This window comes from Mustelus asterias, chromosome 25 (genome assembly GCF_964213995.1).
Source record: "Mustelus asterias chromosome 25, sMusAst1.hap1.1, whole genome shotgun sequence".
In the NCBI taxonomy this organism is placed as follows: domain Eukaryota; kingdom Metazoa; phylum Chordata; class Chondrichthyes; order Carcharhiniformes; family Triakidae; genus Mustelus; species Mustelus asterias.
In genome coordinates, this window is record NC_135825.1 from 19,370,331 (window position 1) to 19,390,249 (window position 19,919).

The 19,919-nt window shown below is 45.6% G+C and overlaps 1 protein-coding gene across 1 annotated transcript in view; it reads left to right on the forward strand.

Moving 5' to 3' along the window:
- The window catches only part of LOC144479253 (TBC1 domain family member 30-like), a 95,596-nt gene that overhangs the window by 38,690 nt on the left and 36,987 nt on the right, over positions 1-19,919 (forward strand). The window contains exon 5 of the mRNA XM_078197924.1: positions 2,908-3,093. Within this exon, the coding sequence (XP_078054050.1) occupies positions 2,908-3,093 (186 nt within the window). The remainder of the gene's footprint in view (positions 1-2,907; positions 3,094-19,919) is intronic.

Consider the following 19,919-nt stretch of genomic DNA (forward strand, 5'->3'; position numbering starts at 1 on the left):
CAAATATGTCTATCATATTTTGGATTTTAAAGCTTCTGATACTAACTGTGTAATTCTAAATATAAAGATTGGTGTCTGTGCAATTACTGACATTTTACTTGTGTCTCCCAGGCCCATTATTCCTGTTTTATGCTTTAAAATTGATGTGATGCTTGGTGACATTTCCAATAGCAAGTGAAGCTTCAATCAGAAGGCAATGGGCTGTGTCTTACATGACCTTCTCCTCGGAGACGCAGCATGATCCCACCTCAGAGAAATCTTATCATTAAAATATAAAACAGAAAATGCTGCAAATACTCAGCTGCTCAGGTCACCATCCTTGGAGAGTGGGTAACAGTGTTTAATGCCTCAGGTTGGTGACCCCATGTCAGGACCAAAAGGTCACCAACCCGGGAAACGATCTCCCTGTGCCAACAGTGCCCGGGCTGCCGAGTGTTTCCAGCATTTTCTGTTTACATTTCAGATTCTGCATCCGCAGTATTAGCATCAAAATGTCTGTCGTCAGCAATTTCTGAGGTATGACATTAAGAGAGGATTGCGGAGCATCAGTACATGGACATTTATTTCTCTCAGTGGGCCTCAGCATTGTGTGACAGGAGTTTGGATGAATAAAGCAGCCTTTAATAAATTGCATGCTGTTAAGGATCCTGGAGACAGCCAGGAGACAATTGTATTTTACTTCATTTGGATTTGACTATATTAGGCTTTCACTTCGCTCTGGCGTAGCTATCTTTTGTTAATGATGATTGTTATCGATTTTCAACCGCATGTGGTGATTCTATGATATCGTGGAATCATAGAATCAGACAGTGCAAAAGGAGGCCATTCGGCCCATCGAGTCTGCACCGACCAGAATCCCATAACCCCACGCGTTTACCCCAGCTAGCCCCCCTGACACTGAGGGGCAATGTTTCCTTTAAATTTTGAGGGTTGTGGGGAGAAAGGAAAAGAACAAAGAAAATCACAGCACAGGAACAGGCCCTTCGACCCTCCAAGCCTGCCTGACCATGCTGCCCGTCTGAACTAAAACTCCTGACCCTTCCGGGGACCATATCCCTCCATTCCCATCCTGAGAGTGGGACTAAATTGAAGAGTTCTTTCAATGTATGGGCATGGTGGGATGTACGATCTGTCTCTGTCATTCATTGAAGAACACCAGTCTCCCATTTCTGTTAACTGACGGGGAGGGGGAGGCGGGTTCTCATAACTCAATAGGACATCAAAAGATTGCTGTATCTCTGTGGCCCGGATTCATAAAAAGGCAGATGTTTCTACACGGTCGCCATGGCAACCGCATTGCCCTAGGGAAGCTGCTTTTCACGCTGAGCGGCTCTGATGCTCATCATGGCTCAATTAAAAGAGCATGTTTTATAAACACAACCCGGATTAAAATAAGCATTCTCATCTGCTCCATAATACTTTTCCCCGCACAAACACAAGCCTCCATTGGGGAGGGATTATTCCCCCACCGGACTGGATCAGTTTTACTTTAATAAGCATAAGCCTTATTTTTACTGCAGGTGGGAAAAAGTGCAGATGCTGCAAATGCAAAATAAAAGCAGACGAAGTGTTCAAAATTCACCGCAGACCCATAAAATGTCAGAAAGTAAAGGAAACGTGATTAACATTTCAGATCTATGTGTGTTTCTGCTCTTTATGTTACACGGCTTTCTTGGCATTGTGTACAGTGCATTTATTTTCAGATTGTACTTTGTGTGGTACAAGAGATTAGGCTATTGGCAAAAGAACCACGGGCAATGTGAGATAAAACCTTTAACGGACCAAATGGTTAGAATCTGGCATATGGTGGAGGCACATTCAATCGAAGCTTTCAAAAGAAAATTAGATGAAGCATAATAGAGTCATAGAATCCCTACAGTGCAGAAGGAGGCCATTTGGCCAATCAAGCCTGCACTGACAGCAATCCCACCCGGGCCCTATCCCCGTAACCCCACATATTTACTCTCCTAATCCCCTTGATTCTAAGGGGCAATTTATCATGGCCAATGCACCTAACCCACGCCTCTTTGGACTGTGGGAGGGAACTGGAGCACCCGGAGGACACCCACGCAGACATGGGGACAATGTGCAAACTCCACACAGACAGTGATCCAAGAGGGTGGCAATGATTAGCACTGCTGCTTCACAGCGCCAGGGACTCGGGTTCAATTCCAGCCTTGGGTGACTGCCTGTGTGGAGTTTGCACATTCTCCCTGTGTCTGCGCGGGTTTCCTCCAGGTGCTCCAGTTTCCTCCCACAGTCCAAAGGTATGCAGGTTAGGCAGATTGGCCATGCTAAATTGCCCCTTAGTCTGCCAAGATGTGCAGGTTAGGTGGATTAATTATAGTAAATGCACGGGGATAGGGCGGGGGGTGTTTGGGTCTGGGTGAAGTGTTCTCTCGGAGAGTCATTGTGGACTTGATGGGCCAAATGGCCTCCTCCTGCGCTGTAGGGATTCTATGGATTCTATAATTATCTGAAAAAATATTTATTTGCAGGGCTAAGGGGAAAGTCAGGGGAGTGGGACTAGGTGAGTTGCCCACACAGAGAGCCTGCACAGACATGAGAGATTGAGTGGCCTCCTGTGCACTCACCATTCTGTGATTCTTTAAACTCCAATCCTTCAGGTGAGGCTTAGTAAAAATATCTCAGTCTGGGGCGTGGAGAGTTCACCTTTGTCTGTACAGGTTGAGGTCCATGGGCAATTTCAAACCATTTGGAGAGAATGCAGGGCAGCATTTGGAAATGTCGGAAAAGAGAATCTAACCAGACATTGGATTCACAAAAAGCCGCTGCACTGTTCAAATTAAAGCCAAGAGAATAAATCCACAAACGGGCTGTGTGATGGGCGATGAATTTGTTGGCTTGTTAAACTGATTCTGTTTTCCATGAATCTATTGTTTTAAGGATCTGCGTCAGTCCAGCTCAAATTTCTACGGTGGCTCTGATGTGGCACAATTCCACATTGCACTAAAACGACTCTTACTGGCATATGCCCGCTGGAATAAGAGAATCTGCTACTGTCAAGGTTTCATTATACCAGCAGCGGTCATATTGATGGTGATGGAAAGAGATGAAGGTGATGCATTAAAGGTAAGTTCTGACACTTTCGAATGCCTTATATCATGAGAAAAAGTGAAAAAAAATGTTTTTTTTCCTGTTTTCTTTCCCCCATTAGTAGCTTATTTCCACCCCTCAGCTTGTGGTTGCCCGACTGTAGCTGAGGGGTAGGGAAGCCCTCATGCAGCAGGATAAGAACTGTCATCATTCTCTTTAAAATCTGTTCATCTCCTTGATCAGCAACAACTTAGGTTTATATAACGCCTTAAATGCAGCAAAGCTTCCCAAGACTCTTCACAGCAGCAATTATTAAATACAGTGATATGGAGATGTTAAGTTGTAATATCCATTTCCCTGGATGAGTGAAGCTCCAACATCATTCATGAAGCTCGATGCCATCCAGCAGCCCATTTGACCCAATATCACATCCACTATTTTAAACAGTCATTCTGTGCACAGTGGCTCCTATGTGTATCATCTACAAGATGCACTGCAGCAATTCACCATGCCCCCTTTGGCTGCAGCTTCCAAACCCAATGCCTCTACCACCTAGAAGGATAAGACTCATGGGATCATCACCAACTGCACGTGCCCATCTTAAGTCACACGCCATCCTGACTCAGAACTATCAATGTGTTCCTTCGCTGTTGTGGGGGGTCAAGATTCTGGAACTCCCTCCTTAACAGCACTGTAACATACTTACCTGGTAGGGATGAAACCAAGATCAGGCAGGGACGAGGCTAGCCCATTGTACTTGGGGTGTGCTAATGCCTGCGACTGTGATTTTCTCAGGCTAGGGTAGAATAAAGGATCAGGGCAGCCAATGAGGTTAAACTGAGGCTTTAGAGTCATAGAGATTTACAGCATGGAAACAGGCCCTTCGGCCCAACTTGTCCATGCTGCCCCTTTTTTTAAAACCCCTAAGCTAGTCCCAATTGCCCGCGTTTAGCCCATATCCCTCGATACCCATCTTACCCATGTAACTGTCTACATGCTTTTTAAAAGACAAAATTGCACGCGCCTCTACTACTACTTCTGGCAGCTTGATCCAGACACTCACCACCCTCTATGTGAAAAAACCTGATGCAATTTTTTAAAGCCATTTTAGCCAAAAGCCTGAGATGAAGTGTTAGATGAAGCCCGGGAGGGGGTGCAATGCCTCATCCTGTCAGCTTGGATCTTGTTTGATTGAGTCCAAGATGGGATGCAATCTCGGTCTTGCCTTGTCAGCTTGGATCTTGTTTGCCCCTCATGTGGGGACCATGATTGGACTTGATTTGAATTAGCTTTTTTGATTAGGAAAAAAGTGCCGAAAAAGAAACCGCACTGTTGATGTATCTACATCAGACGAACAGCAGTGCTTAAAGAAGGGAGCTCACCACCACATTCCCGAGGGCAATTAGAGATGGGCAACAAGCACTGGCTTAACCAGCGACACTCACAGTTTAAGAAGGAATCAAAGAGTGGACAGGTGATCAACACTTGGTCAAAGATTGCCTGGGATGCAACCACTGAAGGGAAACTTGGGTCAAGATTGAGACTCGTCTCCCCTCCCAGATTTGTGAACTTAGTTTATGTTCCAATCTTCTCTTCTCTTCATTCCAAATAGAGGAAATTATTTAATGTCTCCCTCCAATCCTTTCATGTATGATCATACCACCAGCCAGTTAAGAAGCTGCACGAGCTGTGTGACAAAGTAGTTCACTGGGGTTGTTGAGAATTTCCTGCAAATCCACCAGATTATTTTTTATAGCATTTCTGCATCCCAGAATAATAAAAATCACCAAGGTCTTCCATTTCGAGTGCGTGTATAGACAGTGATAGCAGGAGAATAACTGCACATGTGGGTTCCCTGTCGACAGTAACAAAATAACAATATCATCATAAACAATCTGGCTCAAAGCCAAGAACAGCAGCAATCTTTTTCTGTACAATAGACATCTGCTGGATCCATTGAATAAATCATCCACAATGAAGAAACTTCAAATCTGTGCAGGGATGCAATGCACCACAAACCAGTCACTGAAAATTTAAAGATTAACAGGGAATTGTGTGGCTTCAGTGTGAATACCTGATATAAAGATAATATCTTTATTTTAAGAAAGACTTAAAGAAAAAGCATATAATTGTGGAAGGGCGGGTGGCAGGTCAGAAGGTTGGACAGAATATAAAAACAGCACGGAATGACGAAAAGATTAATAAGGAGGGAAAAATTGGAGTTTGAGAGAAAGATGGCTGGAAATATAAAAATGGATAGAAGAGTTTCTATAGATATTTGAAAAAGGAAGTTAACAAAGTGAGCAGTGGTCCAATAGAAAGTGAGTGGGCAATTAATGATAGAAAATGAGGAGCTGGCAGATTAAGTGAGCAGGTATTTTGCATCAGTCTTCAGCAAAGAGGATACAATTAGCATCCCAGAAAGAGCTGTAATTCAGAAATTGGAAGGGAAGGAGGAACTCAGGAATATTACAGTCACTAGGGAAGTGGTACTGAGCAAATTGTTGGAGCTGCGGGCTGACAAATGCCTGGGACTTGATAGACTTCACCATAGGGTCTTAGAAGAAGTGACTAGCGAGATAGTTGACATCTTGATTTTAATTTTCCGACATTCCCTTGGTTCGGGAATGCTCCCATTAGATTGGAAGATAGCAAATGTGACTCCATTACTTAAAAAGAGAGGGAGACAGAAAGCAGGAAACTACAGGCTAGTTCGATTAACATCTCTTATAGGGAAAATGTTAGAAGCTATTATTAAAGACACTGTAGTAGGACAGTTGGATAAATTCAATGCAATCAGGCGAGTGTGAAATCATGTTTCACTAATTTATTGGAGCTCTTTGCAGAAATAACATGTGCTGTAGATAAAGGGGAACTGGTGAATATACTGTATTTAGATTTCCAGAAGGCATTTGATAAGGTGCCACACCAAAGATAATTCAGAAAATAAAAACTCATGGTGTTGGGGGTAACATATTGGCATGGATAGAAGATTGGCTAGCTAACAAGAAACAGAGAGTAGGCATAAATAGGTCACTTTCTAGTTGACCAGATGCAATGAGTGGTGTGCAACAGGGATCAGTGCTGGGGCCTCAACCTTTTATAATTTATATCAATGGCTTGGATGAATGGACTGAAAGTATAGTTGTTACATTTACTGATGATACAAAATAGATAGAAAAGTAAGTTGTGAAGAGGATAAGGAGGTTACAAAGGGTAAGCTTAGGTGAGTGGGCAAAGATTTGGCAAACGGAGTATAAGGTGGGCAAATGTGAAATTGCCGATTTTGGCAGGAAGAGAAGAAAGCTCATTATCTAAATGTTGAGGGATTGCAGAGGGGTCTAGATGTCTTAATGCATGAATTGCAAAAGGTTAGTATGCAGGTACAGCAAGTAATTAGGAAAGCTAAGAGTGGGTTATAGTTCATTGCGAGGAGAATTGAACACAAAAGTATAGAGGTTATGCTTAAACTTATACAGGGCACTTGTGAGACCACATCTGGAGTACTGTGTACAGTATTGGTCTCCTTATTTAAGGAAGGGTGCAAATGCGTTGAAAGCAGTTCAGAGAAGGTTTACTAGACTAATACCTGGAATGGGCAGATTGTCTCATGAGGAAAGGTTGGATAGGCTGAAGTTTAGAAGAGTAAGAGTGACTTGATTGAAATCTTTACTATCCTCAGGGGTCTTGACAGGGTGGATGTGAAGAGCATATTTCCTCTTGTGGGAGAATCTAAAACTAGGGGGTCACAGTCTAAAAATAAGACAGAGGTGAGGAAAACTTTCTCTCCGAGGGTCGTGAGTCTTTGGGACTCGTCCTCAAAAGGCGGTGGAAGCAGAATCTTTGAATATTTTTAAAGCAGAGATAAATAGATACTTGACAAAATCAGGTCAGCCATGATCTTCCGAATGGCAGAACAGGGCCGAGTGGCCGCATCCTTCTAATCCATATGTTTGGGTTTGTTTCTACAATAAAAGGCAGCTCAGCTGCCTTCCCCAGAACATCCTGATTGCCACAGCTAGCCTCTCCCTGGTCTTCTAGATTCTGACACTCCGTTTGTTATTTCCCCATCTCGCCCTCAGCCTCTGATCCCCCCTCGCCCTCCGATATTCCCATCCCCCCTCGCCCTCCAATATTCCCATCCCCCTCTCGCCCTCCAATATTCCCATCCTCCCTCGCCCTCCAATATTCCCATCCTCCCTCGCCCTCCGATATTCCCATCCCCTCTCGTCCTCCAATATTCCCATCCCCCTTTCGCCCTCCAATATTCCCATCCTCCCTCGCCCTCCAATATTCCCATCCTCCCTCGCCCTCCGATATTCCCATCCCCTCTCGCCCTCCGATATTCCCATCCCCTCTCGCCCTCCAATATTCCCATCCCCCCTCACCCTCCGATATTCCCATCCCCCCTCGCCCTCTGATATTCCCATCCCCCCTCGCCCTCCGATACTCCCATCCCCCCTCGCCCTCCGATACTCCCATCCCCCCTCGCCCTCCGATACTCCCATCCCCCCTCGCCCTCCGATACTCCCATCCCCCCTCGCCCTCCGATACTCCCATCCCCCCTCGCCCTCCGATACTCCCATCCCCCCTCGCCCTCCGATACTCCCATCCCCCCTCGCCCTCCGATACTCCCATCCCCCCTCGCCCTCCGATACTCCCATCCCCCCTCGCCCTCCGATACTCCCATCCCCCCTCGCCCTCCGATACTCCCATCCCCCCTCGCCCTCCGATATTCCCATCGCCTCTCGCCCTCCGATATTCCCATCGCCTCTCGCCCTCCGATATTCCCTTTCCCCCTTGCCCTCTGATATTCCCATCCCCCCTCGCCCTCCGATATTCCCATCCCCTCTCGCCCTCCGATATCCCATCCCCTCTCGCCCTCCGATATTCCCATCCCCTCTCGCCCTCCGATATTCCCATCCCCCCTCGCCCTCCGATGTTCCCAGCCCCCTCGCCCTCCGATGTTCCCTTTCCCCCTCACCCCTCCGATATTCCCATGCCCCCTTGCCCTCAGCCTCTGATCCCTCCTCGCCCTCGGCCTCTGATCCCTTCTCGCCCTCAGCCTCTGATCCCTCCTCGCCCTCCGCCTCTGATCCCTCCTCGCCCTCCGCCTCTGATCCCTCCTCGCCCTCCGCCTCTGATCCCTCCTCGCCCTCCGCCTCTGATCCCTCCTCACCCTCAGCCTCTGATCCCTCCTCGCCCTCAGCCTCTGATCCCTCCTCGCCCTCTGATAGTCCCCCCCGTCCTCTGATTTCACATCCCTTCCCAACTCGTGGTCTCTAATGTTGTGACCTGTGGTCCTCAGTTCCCTGACTTCAGCAGCCGGCTCTTTGAGGCGAGTTTGGGCTGGCGGAGGCCACATTAAGTCTCATCACTCGGGCAGGAGAGTCTGTGCCTGTATTGTCTGCAATGTGCACACCTGAATTTTCTACCCCACGATAAATATATTTCTGGTGATATTTTTGTTGATGCAGATGAAATACCTTGAGGGATTCGCCGGTCAAAGTGGTTTATTCAAATCACTGCTGGGCTGCATTGCTAAGGGCTTTGATCATCAGACTGAGAAATTGCCAATGACGTGTTCGCCAACTGAATTGATTCCCTGCACTGCAGTTCCATCTGTAAACCAGTCACAACAGAGTCTGCATAGGGCCAGACTGCAATCCTCTCTCTTATTCACTAAAACATTGCGTCGTATAAACCATTAAGGCAGTATCTGGCAATAGTTGTTACTGTCGGAGCAATTTCTCGATCCATTTTTGCTCAGAAATGAAAAGGACACTATTCCATGTTTCATGGGAACATGAGCGGGCCATCTGCCCCCTCCAACCTCCTCCACCATTCCCGTCAGACTGCAGCTCATTTGTACCTCGATTCTCTTTATCCACCTGTGATCCATGTTCCTTAATGCCCTTGTCTATCAAAAACATCTTGATTTAAGTCTTGACAATTTAAATTGGCTCAACATTCCAGCCTTTCGTGGAGAGGGTTCCTGATTGCCATGTGTGGGGAAAAAAGTGCGGTCCAATTTTCCTCCCAGAATGGCCTTAGTCTAATATGAAATTTGAGCCTCCTCACTTTGAAACACAATTGAAGAGAAATAGTTTATCTGTATCTGCACTATCCAATCCCTTTTATCACTTAAAGCACCTTGCATTAGGTTAACCTGCAATTTTCTAAACTCAAGTGGAGACAAGCCAAGCTTACGCAGTCAGTTCCCATGAGTTAACCCTGGCAGGAATGGTACCGGTGGGTGGGGAGGGGTGGGTGGGGGGGTGGGGGGGTGGGGGGGGTGGGTGGGGGGGTGGGGGGGGGTGGGGTGGGGGGGTGGGTGGGGTGGGGTGGGTGGGGTGGGGGGGTGGGTGGGGGGGGTGGGGTGGGGGGGTGGGGTGGGGTGGGGGGGTGGGTGGGGGGGGTGGGGTGGGGGGGTGGGGGGGGTGGGTGGGGTGGGGTGGGGGGGTGGGTGGGGGGGGTGGGTGGGGTGGGGGGGGTGGGTGGGGTGGGGTGGGGGGGGTGGGTGGGGTGGGTGGGGTGGGGGGGTGGGTGGGGTGGGGGGGGTGGGGTGGGGTGGGGGGGTGGGGTGGGGGGGGTGGGGGGGGGTGGGTGGTGGTGCGAGTGGTGGTCGGACTGATTGGATGATTCGTTCAAAGGGGTGGCGCAGGCATGATGGATGAACAATCTCTTACTGTCCTGTATCATTCTATGATTCTGATTGTTTTATTTACCTGTGCACTAGTTTCAAATGATTTGTGTACGTGACCACCCTAATCATTTTGCTTCACCTATTCCCTCATCATTTAGAAAATGTTCCCATTTAAATGTTTCAAAATTGAACAATTTCCTACCACCCCATATTGAACTCCAACTTGTTTTTTAATCCGTTCATGGGATATGAGCATCACTGGCCAGGCCAGCATTTATTGGCCATCCATAATTACCCTTAAGAAAGGGGAGCCACCTTCTTAAACCGCTGCAGTCCATATGGTGTAAGAACACCCACAGTGCTGTTAACAAGGGAGTTCGATGATTTTGACCCAGAAACAATGAAAAATTGGTGACATGGTTCCAAATCAGGATAGCATGTGTGCAATTTTGAGGCTAACTTGCAGGTAGTAGTGTTTCTATGCATCTGTTGTCCTAGTCCTTCTAGCTGGTAGAGGCCTCAAATAGGAAGGTGCTATCGAAGGAGCCTTGGTGAATCACTGCAGCGCGTTTTGTAGATGGCACACCCTGCTGCTATTGTGCACCTGTGGTGGTGGGAACTAGTGTTTAAGATGGGTGCCTCCTTCTGCACTGTAGGGATTGTACCCAATGATTCTTCGGCTAATGCTTAGTATACTATCCATAGTGTAGATTGATACTTGTCCCCAAGCTTGCTTGTTGACCATGGTTTCCCACATGCAGCTTTAGCTTTTATGGGGCTCTGCATTGGTTTTGTATTGTGGCAAGGACTTCTTTGAACACTCCCATCTCTGATTTGCTGTATATTGATGCTAAATCTTGCAATGAATTGCACATCTCAGTGATTTGAATGCTTCTGCAGGTTAAAGAGGTTTTAGTTTTAACCAAATCCCTTTTCTGAAATAGAACAGTTCCTCGAGGAAGGTAGATTCCTTTGGCACTTAATTCTCAGGTGCAGTGGATTTTCAATTGAGGTTGGATTCTAAGAAGGGTTGAAGGAAATCCTGAATGTTGGAAATTTGAAAGGAAAACAGGAAATGCGAGAAAAGCAACGCAGATCCATTAGCTTCTTAAGGAGACGATGGCTTAATGTTTTAAATGTAATCGTTTTCCTCACAATTTGCCAGTTCAGACTGAGGGTCTCACTCAGAAAGGGAACTATATTTCTCTTTCAGATGCTAACTAAGCTGGTGTATATTTATAACCTTTCTGTTTTTAACCCTTCCAGGTGTAAGCTTTGTTCAGTCGACAGTGTGATTCTTAACGTCTGTATCTGTAAAATGAAGCCACCTTGCTGTACCGGCGCTATCACTAAATCACAACCGATTCGACTTAAGTCATTTAATGTTTTGAAAGCGGGCAGGGAGCTTTGGTTCAAAACAAATCAAGAGTGAGACGATGCCCGTTTTCTGCAATGTGGCCACGTTCGTAAATCATTCATGGTGGACACATGTGCTGGAGGCTGTTTTGTATTATTGCTGTGTTCCTGGTTATTACTATGTAATGAGATTGTCTGTCTCATGGGAACAGCTTACAACCTTGCATTGTAGTGGGGACATGAATCCAGGGAAACGCTGAATGTATCTGTATTTTTTCCTTTGGTATGTCGCACTGGAAGAGTCCATCCTGCAGTAGGTATTGACTGAAGCCAACTGACTTTGCATCATGATCCTCATGCATTAAATTAATGCGTAAGTGAGCCAATTAAGGCTGTGTGGTATCTCAAATACATCAAGGTTTTGTGCTGCAGAATGATCTTGCAGGTTTGTGTCCTACGACTTCAAACAATGAAATGTAAGCGAAGCATGTAGAAATTCAGTCCATTGTTATTCACCTGCAAACAGTAAGCAAGTGCGGACTCGAGGGATAGTCAAAGCATATAATGATTTTCATCTTGCAAGTTGGAGCAGTGAACTGGAAAAGAAAAATGGATGTGGGCATGAGTGGCAAGGCCACCATTCATTACCCATCACTACTGGCCCTAGATAAGGTGACAGTGAGCTGCCTTCATGAACCACTGGCATCCCATGTAATGTAGGTACATCAACAGTGCTGTTAGAGAGGGAGTTCCAGTATTTTGATTAGATTTATTATTGTCACATGTATTAACATATAGTGAAAATTATTGTTTCTTGCACACTATTACAGACAAAGCATACTGTTCATAGAGAAGGAAACGAGAGAGTGCAGAATGTAGTGTTACAGTCATAGCTAGGGTGTATAGAGAAAGATCAACTTAATGCAAGGTAAGTGCGTTCAAAAGTCTGATGGCAGCAGGGAAGAAGCTGTTCTTGAGTCGGTTGGTACGTGACCTCAGACTTTTGTATGTTTTTCCCAATGGAAGAAGGTGGAAGAGAGAATGTCCGGGATGTGTGGGGCCCTTGATTATGCTGGCTGCTTTGCCGAGGCAGCGGGCAGTGTAGACAGAGTCAATGGATGGGAGGCTGGCTTGCGTGATGGATTGGGCTACATTCATGAGCTTTTGTAGTTCTTTGTGGTCTTGAGCAGAACAGGAGCCATACCAAGCTGTGATATAACCAGAAAGAATGCTTTCTATGATGCATTTGTTAAAGTTGGTGAGAGCCGTAGCTGACATGCCAAATTTCCTTAGTCTTCTGAGAAAGTAGAGGCGTTGGTGGGCTTTCGTAACTATGGTGTTGGCATGGGGGACCTTGTTGGTGATCTGGACGCCTAAAAACTTGAAGCTCTCGACCCTTTCTACTTCGTCCCCATTGATGTATACAGGGGCATGTTCTCCTTTACGCTTCCTGAAGTCTATGACAATCTCCTTCGTCTTGTTGACATTGAGGGAGAGATTATTGTTGCCGCACCAGTTCACCAGATTCTCTATCTCATTCCTGTACTCTGTCTCATCATTGTTTGAGATCCGACAACTATCCGGCAACAATAATGGAAACAGCAACATAGTTTTGAGTCACGATATATAGGCAAAGATGCCTGTAATTATCTTGCAATTGTGTCTTTGTCTTTGCCTATATATGTCGTGTTTGTGAACTAACCTCCACTCACCTGATGAAGGAGCAGCGCTCCGAAAGCTCGTGATTCCAAATAAACCTGTTGGACTTTAACCTGGTGTTGTGAGACTTCTTACTGTACCCACCCCAGTCCAATGCCAGCATCTCCATCTCACAAAAAAACCCCCAAAAAACTTTAATTTAAGACGGTTTTGTACAGATGTTGATTTTCATCATAAAATGAAGTTTCTGAAAAAGGAAACATTCTGCTGAAGCTTTTTGTCTTGAACTCATCAGGAGCAATGCGATAACGCCAAATTTCAAACACCGACAACAATGGAAACTGCTGGGAAAAAGAGGCACTGATTGGTTGGCGAGTCAACTCTGAAGGCAATGTCTCTGCCAATGAACTATTGCAACTCTGTATGCAGTGACTGCCACTTTCTCCAGCCAGGATTCTTTCTATTTACATTCCTTCGAGCTGCCTGGGCAAGATGACCCTTCTTCTCGCAGCTGTAGCACTCTGCATTCGAAAATATACAGTTGTGTGCCCCCTGTTGGGCTAGATACGGGTAACAGGACGTTGTCGTACCTCTGCCACTGTTGTTGGGGCTTTCCGCTTACTCAGCTGCAGTTTATTTACTTCAGCAGATGATTGGCAGTTGTTAACTCTGACTTCTCTGGAGTCACGTTCCAGCATGGCCATGGGCAATGCTGTTTGGCAGGCAATGTAGAAATGTCAGAACATTGCTGAAAATGTATTCACCTTTTAAACGGCTCACAGATCTGTCCTGCAATGCTCTCTCCTTAAATTGTCCAAAATTACAATGAATGGACAGTTTTTCCAAAGCTATGATAAAGTCTCAAATGCCCTCACTGGGCAACTGGTTCCTTGTTTCGGATCGATAGCTTTCTGCAATCTCCAGTGCCTTATGATTACAGTGTTGTTTAAGCTTACACAAAATGTCTGACAGTGGTGTGTCTATTGGCTGGAGGAGTGGGGGTGGGGAGGAGGGGGACGGATGGTGGTGGGGGTGCAGCAAATTCTTGAGTGTTTCAAACACTTCTGGGACCACGTCCATCAAAAAGATGGCCCTTTCCCTGCACAGTCTGATTAACAGCTGGATTGTCAGGCTCATCGAGGATGTTATTATTCTCTCACCACCACAAAGGCATGAACAGACTCTCGATCACAACTATACTCTCCCAGTTACCCAATGATATCTGTTGTGGCAGCCATCTTTTGAAGGTCATTCCACTCACTTGTACAAGAAGCCTTTACTCTAAGATCAGGTTTTTAAAGCCCATTCCTCATGGTTCCTCTGCTAGTTTGCTGGAAGATTGTCCATCAAATTTACTTGGTGAGCGAATCTATAATCCTATCCTTGTCGCCAGAATGTGATCTGTTTGCACAAAAATAAACTGGTTGCATACACATGGGAGTTGAAGTACCCAACTAAACTGGTTTAAACCAATTTGATTTGCATACATGTATACACAAATGCACTAATGCGATGTTTATTGTTTTTTTGCAAGATCTGAGAATTTTGTAATGTTGCCTTTTCTGCTGCCTTCTCTGTTGGGGAGGTTTATATAAAGTTAGTCCAGTAATCATTGCTGGCTGCAAATCCACTTGTTATTCTTTTATTCTGTGCAACACACGACAGAATGATGATGACGAGGCTGAGATGGAATTTACTTTACATTCATTTGAGAATGTCCTTCCTAATGGTGGCTCCGTGTATTGGACGTGTTGCAGCACAAGGGTATCATTTGGGACAGTCTAGGTGGGCAGTATTACAGGAAGTCTTCTAACCTGTCCAAGTAGCAGAGTTCTCATCACTGGTCTGCTTGATGAGGTCACTTGTTGGTCTTTGGACCTGATTGCAATACAGTTCACCAATCATCTGGAGCTTTTGAGCCCAGATGATCCAAAGCTTTGACAAAGGGTCATCTGGGCTCAAAACATCAGCTCTTTTCTCTCCTTACAGATGCTGCCAGACCTGCTGAGATTTTCCAGTATTTTTTCTTTTGGTTTCAGATTCCAGCATTCGCGGTGATTTACTTTTATCCACAATTCTTACGATCACACATTAGTTGCATATGAATGGAATGGAAGCCCTTGCGATACCTGACAGCATTGGAGTTGTTTGAAGGAGCCGGTGAGAAAACCTGATGGAAAATGTGGAAAACGCTGTCTCTTATTCTGCTGCTTCCTTTCATCCATGGAAACTGTTTGCTGTTGTGAGCACATTTTTTCCAGCCCGCAGGCATGAACTGGAGACAGATTAACATTTCCACTAATAGCTTCAAAGAAGCAAGCTGCAACAAACTTGAGAGGAAGAGAGAACTCATTGCTGCCTCTGGAAGGTGAGTTGTACGTCTTGTTGCAGTAGTCACAGAGTTCAATGACGGTCACCCTAGAGAATCACAACCTTCACACACTGCGCCATGAATTGCATTCACGTGGTGAGGGCCTATAGACTCTGTTAGGACATTGCGGTGTTCTGTAGGAATGTCTCATTCTACCTAATCTCCCGTGGCTGGACTTTGTTTGCTGCCGGCTCCAGTTGCTTCTCCTCCTCCTCCTCTTCCCGGGACCTTACCACAGTTGAATTCCCAGAAGGTTCTCTCCACAAAGAAAGCAGTGCGTTGTCAAAAGTCACTTTTGTACGCCTGCTTTGAAATAATCTAATGAACAAATAAGTCACCAGTGGAAGCAAATTCGTTCCCAAACCTTTCGAAGTTCATGGAGAATCCTACAGTGCAGAAGGAGGCCATCGAGTTGGCACTGACCACAATCCAACCCAAGCCCTATCCCCATAACCCCATGTATTAGCTTGGAGAATCAAATGGTTAGGGCTCAGAAGAAGGCTATTTGGCCCATCACGCCAGGCCAACTCTCTGCTGAAGCAACTCAGCTAGCGTCACTCCTCCCACCTTTTCCCCATGACCCTGCAAAGCTTTTATCTTCAGGTAGTTTCCCAATTCCCTTTTGAAAGCCACAGTTGCCTCCGCCACACCCTTGGGGAATCATTGCAGACCCTAACAATTCGCTGTGGAGTGCCTTTGGTAGTTTAGCCAATCCCCTTAAATCCCTGCCCTCTGGTTCACAACCCTTCCTCTAATGGGAACAGTTTCCCCTCGATCTATCCCGTTAAGATCCCTCTCATGAAGGTAATGATCCCTTTTTAAAAAATACACTGGAACTAGATGGCGGCATGGTGGCACACTACTGCCTTACAGTGCCAGGGACCTGGGTTCAATTCTGTCTGTGTGGAGTTTGTACATTCTCCCCGTGTCTGCGTGGGTTTCCTCCGGGTGTTCCGGTTTCCTCCCACAGTCCAAAGATGTGCAATTTAGGTTGATTGGCCATGCTAAATTGACTCTTAGTGTCCGGGGGATTAGCAGGATAAATGTGTGGGGTTACGGGAGTAGGGCCTGGGTCCGATTGTGGTCGGTACAGACTTGATGGGCTGAATGGCCTCCTTATGCACTGAAGGGATTCTATGGTTCTAGCTGCCTCCTAGGGTTTGTAGACAGGTTGATGAAGTGTTGGGAGCAAAATGGACACAGATGAAAAATGGTATTGGAGTCTGGCGACCCAAATATAATCCTAATTTACATAAATGAATGAAGCCTCCATCTGGTTCTGGTTGAAATTTCAGTGGTGAATTGATGAATAATCTTTCTACCTGCTGTTTTGCCCCCCCCCCCCCATAGCCCTGTTTCTTTTCAGCAAAAACAAAAAATGTATTCATATGGCTCAATAATTATGCTTTATTACAAGTACTGCCAAAATATTTATACCAGTAACATTGTGCAGCCTCAGTGTTTGAAAATCTTGTTCTTCAACAGTTGTGCTGCGTAGACTCTCACTGTAACCTTGAGTACTGACACAAAGTGATCAAACCCAGATTTTATGACAAATGGTAGGTGTGTAGCATCGGTTCCATCCTGTGTAAATCCCTCTATCTGAAGCTGTTGCTCAGAGTGTTCAGTTCACGCTTAGTTAAAGCAGTGGTCTCCAACCTTTCTAAGCACATCACTTTTAGCATCAAAATGCAGCATGAGATTGATTCTTAAAAATTCAAACTTAATAAAACTCCCCAAAATGCCCTTATGCATAGCGCTCACCTATTCTTAGTGTGACATCTGTGCTTGCACCCTGTCTGTGAGTGCTGTGAAGTCTGGGTCATAGTTTGAGATAGTCAGTTTCATCCAGTCCACCAGAATACACTCCATAAAATGGGCGTCAGTGAGACGAGTGCGATACATGCACTTGATGATTTTCATCTGGGAAAAAGCCACCTCATGAGGTATGTGGAACCAAAGTTGGCCTTCACCTTGAGTGCACATGATGTCAGAAGAGGGTTCTTCTCTCTGTTTACAACTCTCCAAAGTTTTTCTCCCTTCGCCTGGCTATCAACTCCATGTCATTTTGCATGGTGATTATTTCCATGTCAAGTCCACTGCTTTGTTCAATCGCCTGCTGAAATGTTGCTGTCAGTACTCCAATTTCCACTTGAAGAAAAGGATTTGAGACAAATATAATGATTTGTCCCATCTTGTCTAACTCCTGAAATCATTCATTGAATTCCTTTTCCAATGTGTGCAGGTGGTCACAGAATTGGTTTGGATGGACCCCTTTCTGTTTGACCTGTTGGTGGATTTTCTCCAGATTTGGGAAGCACTCGGTAATTTTGGCCTTTAACGGGGAGGACCACAGGCCCAGTTTCAACTTGAACACTTCACTGCACTGATCATGTGTGACATGTCTCCGTCTCTCCTCTGGTTCAGCTCATTCAATGTTGTGCTTTTGTCCATAAGAAATGCCAAGTCTAGCAACCATGCATTATCTGACAGCTCGCTGCACACCTCATTTCTTGATTTAAGAAAGGGGACAATTTCAGGGAGAAGATCTAACAATCACTGGAGGTCTTTCCACCTCACATCTGCATGAAGGATTAGCTCACCATCGGTGGCATCAAGCTCATCGAGTAACAATTTGAACAAGCCATGTTGCAGGGCTCCATCACGAATTGAGTTGACGATCTTGACAACAATTGTCATTACATGAGAAGTCAATAACCGTGCTCGCTAGCGCTTGTTGGTGGACAACAAGAGGTAAATGACAAAGATAGGGAATTCAGGATTATTTCTGCAAAGTGCAACAAAGCCTGCATTTACACTTAGCATTGACGGTGCACCATCAACTGAGATTGAAACCAGTTTTTTGATCGGAATATTTTTCTCAGTCACATTTTTAAAAATTCGTTGTGGACATCCTCACCTTTTGTCCCCACTTTGTGTGGCAAAGGAGTGAGGAAGTCCTCTTTTGTTGTTGCATCTTTGTTTCTGTTCACATGGTATTCAATCAGCTGGGCCGTATCCGTGATGTCTACTGACTCATCAAACTGCAGTGAGAGACATTCACAGCCTAATAAGTCTTGGTGTATTTGCTGAGACACGTCATCAGACAATAATTCCATCCTTTTGGCTACTGGTAAAGCCAGTAGGAAGTCTCACAACACCAGGTTAAAGTCCAACAGGTTTATTTGGTAGCACAAGCCACCAGCTTTCGGAGCGCTGCTCCTTCATCAGGTATTGACTTACCTGATGAAGGATCAGCGCTCCGAAAGCTAGCGGCTTGTGCTACCAAATAAACCTGTTGGACTTTAACCTGGTGTTGTGAGACTTCCTACTGTGTTTACCCCAGTCCAATGCTGGCATCTCCACATCATGGCTACTGTTAAAGCACCAAGCGGCTGCCAAAATTTCATCATTGTATTTGAAGTCATTGAACAAGGTGTCGGCAGCAGCCACCATAGCCTCCTTGATAACTTTGCCATCAGTGAACTGTTTCTTGTATTGTCAACACTTGGCTAGTGCGACAAGATGCCTTTTTGCTCACCGTGCCTTTAGCCACAGCTTTTGAAAAGCGCGACTGTTGAGCTTGCAACATTCCCTTTAAAAGCCCAACTTTCTTTGTCCGAATGGTGCTGTTTAAAGGGGAATATTCTTGAAATTCTGCATGCATGGCCTTGTGATGCCGCTCTAAATTACCTCTTTTACACGAGACTCTGTTGATAAATGAGACAAATGGTCTTGTCTTTGATATTCGTAAAAAGAAATTCACTTTCCCTTCCTGGTGGAAAGGTAGGTTTTTTCCCTCTTGGAGGTCCCCCGGCTCTTTGCTCATCTTTTTCTCTTCACCCAGCTTAGTCCACATTTTGTCGCCTACAATTCAGCAGCCAATGAGCTGATTTGCTCGTCATCACGAGAAGCCTGAGTTCCACGCAGTTCTGCAACCAATGACCATCCACCTTCTGTGACTCCAGGATTGAGCTGTTGATCGATATCGACTATTTGGAGACCACTGAGTTAAAGGCTCAAAATTTACTGTTTCTCTTGCAACACTTTTTTCTCAATACTCAGGGCTGTTCACCGTCGATGATGTTCTCCGGCAGATGTTTCTCATCTCCAGATGCCGCCAACATGACCTGCGTCCCCCGCTACTGTCAAACCAAAATCCCGCCTCATGTCAGCCTCCCCATTACCAATGTTATTGTAATGGGTTTATATTCCAGATTTATTAATTGAATTTTAAATTCCACCAGCCCTGCCTTGGTGGGATTTGAACCCATTAACCCCAGAGCGTTGACTTCTGGATTTCTAGTGCAGTGACATTACCACTAGGCCACCAGCTGTTTTTAGCCGCAAATAGAATAATAGCGAGATGGAAATTGGCCCCAGTAAATCCACTACCAGAAGCAGAGAAATGAACTTATTTCATCAGTCTAATTACTTTGTGTGAAATAGAAATATATATATTATGCTTCAGCTGAGGTACTGTGTGGCTGTGGTTCAGTGATTTGCAAATTGCCTGTTTTATCTGCCGTGTAAGAGAAGTCTTGATTTGAGCAGAACATTTTCTCATAAACCAGTTTCATGTTCTTCAGGATTTATTTGTACTTTGTAGAAACAGAGGAAGAATTTCACGCCTGTGGTCTTACATCTCTTATTATAAGACGGCAGATGTTTTTTTTTGGCCAGTGTTCTGTTTTCCCATCTGCCTTCCATCCGCCATTTTATTTTAGAGTTATCGAGTTCTACAGCACAGAAAGAGGCCCTTTGGCCCATCATGTCTACACATCCCCAGACTGATGAGGGTGGGCAAGTGACCTACTCCCGGCTCATCGC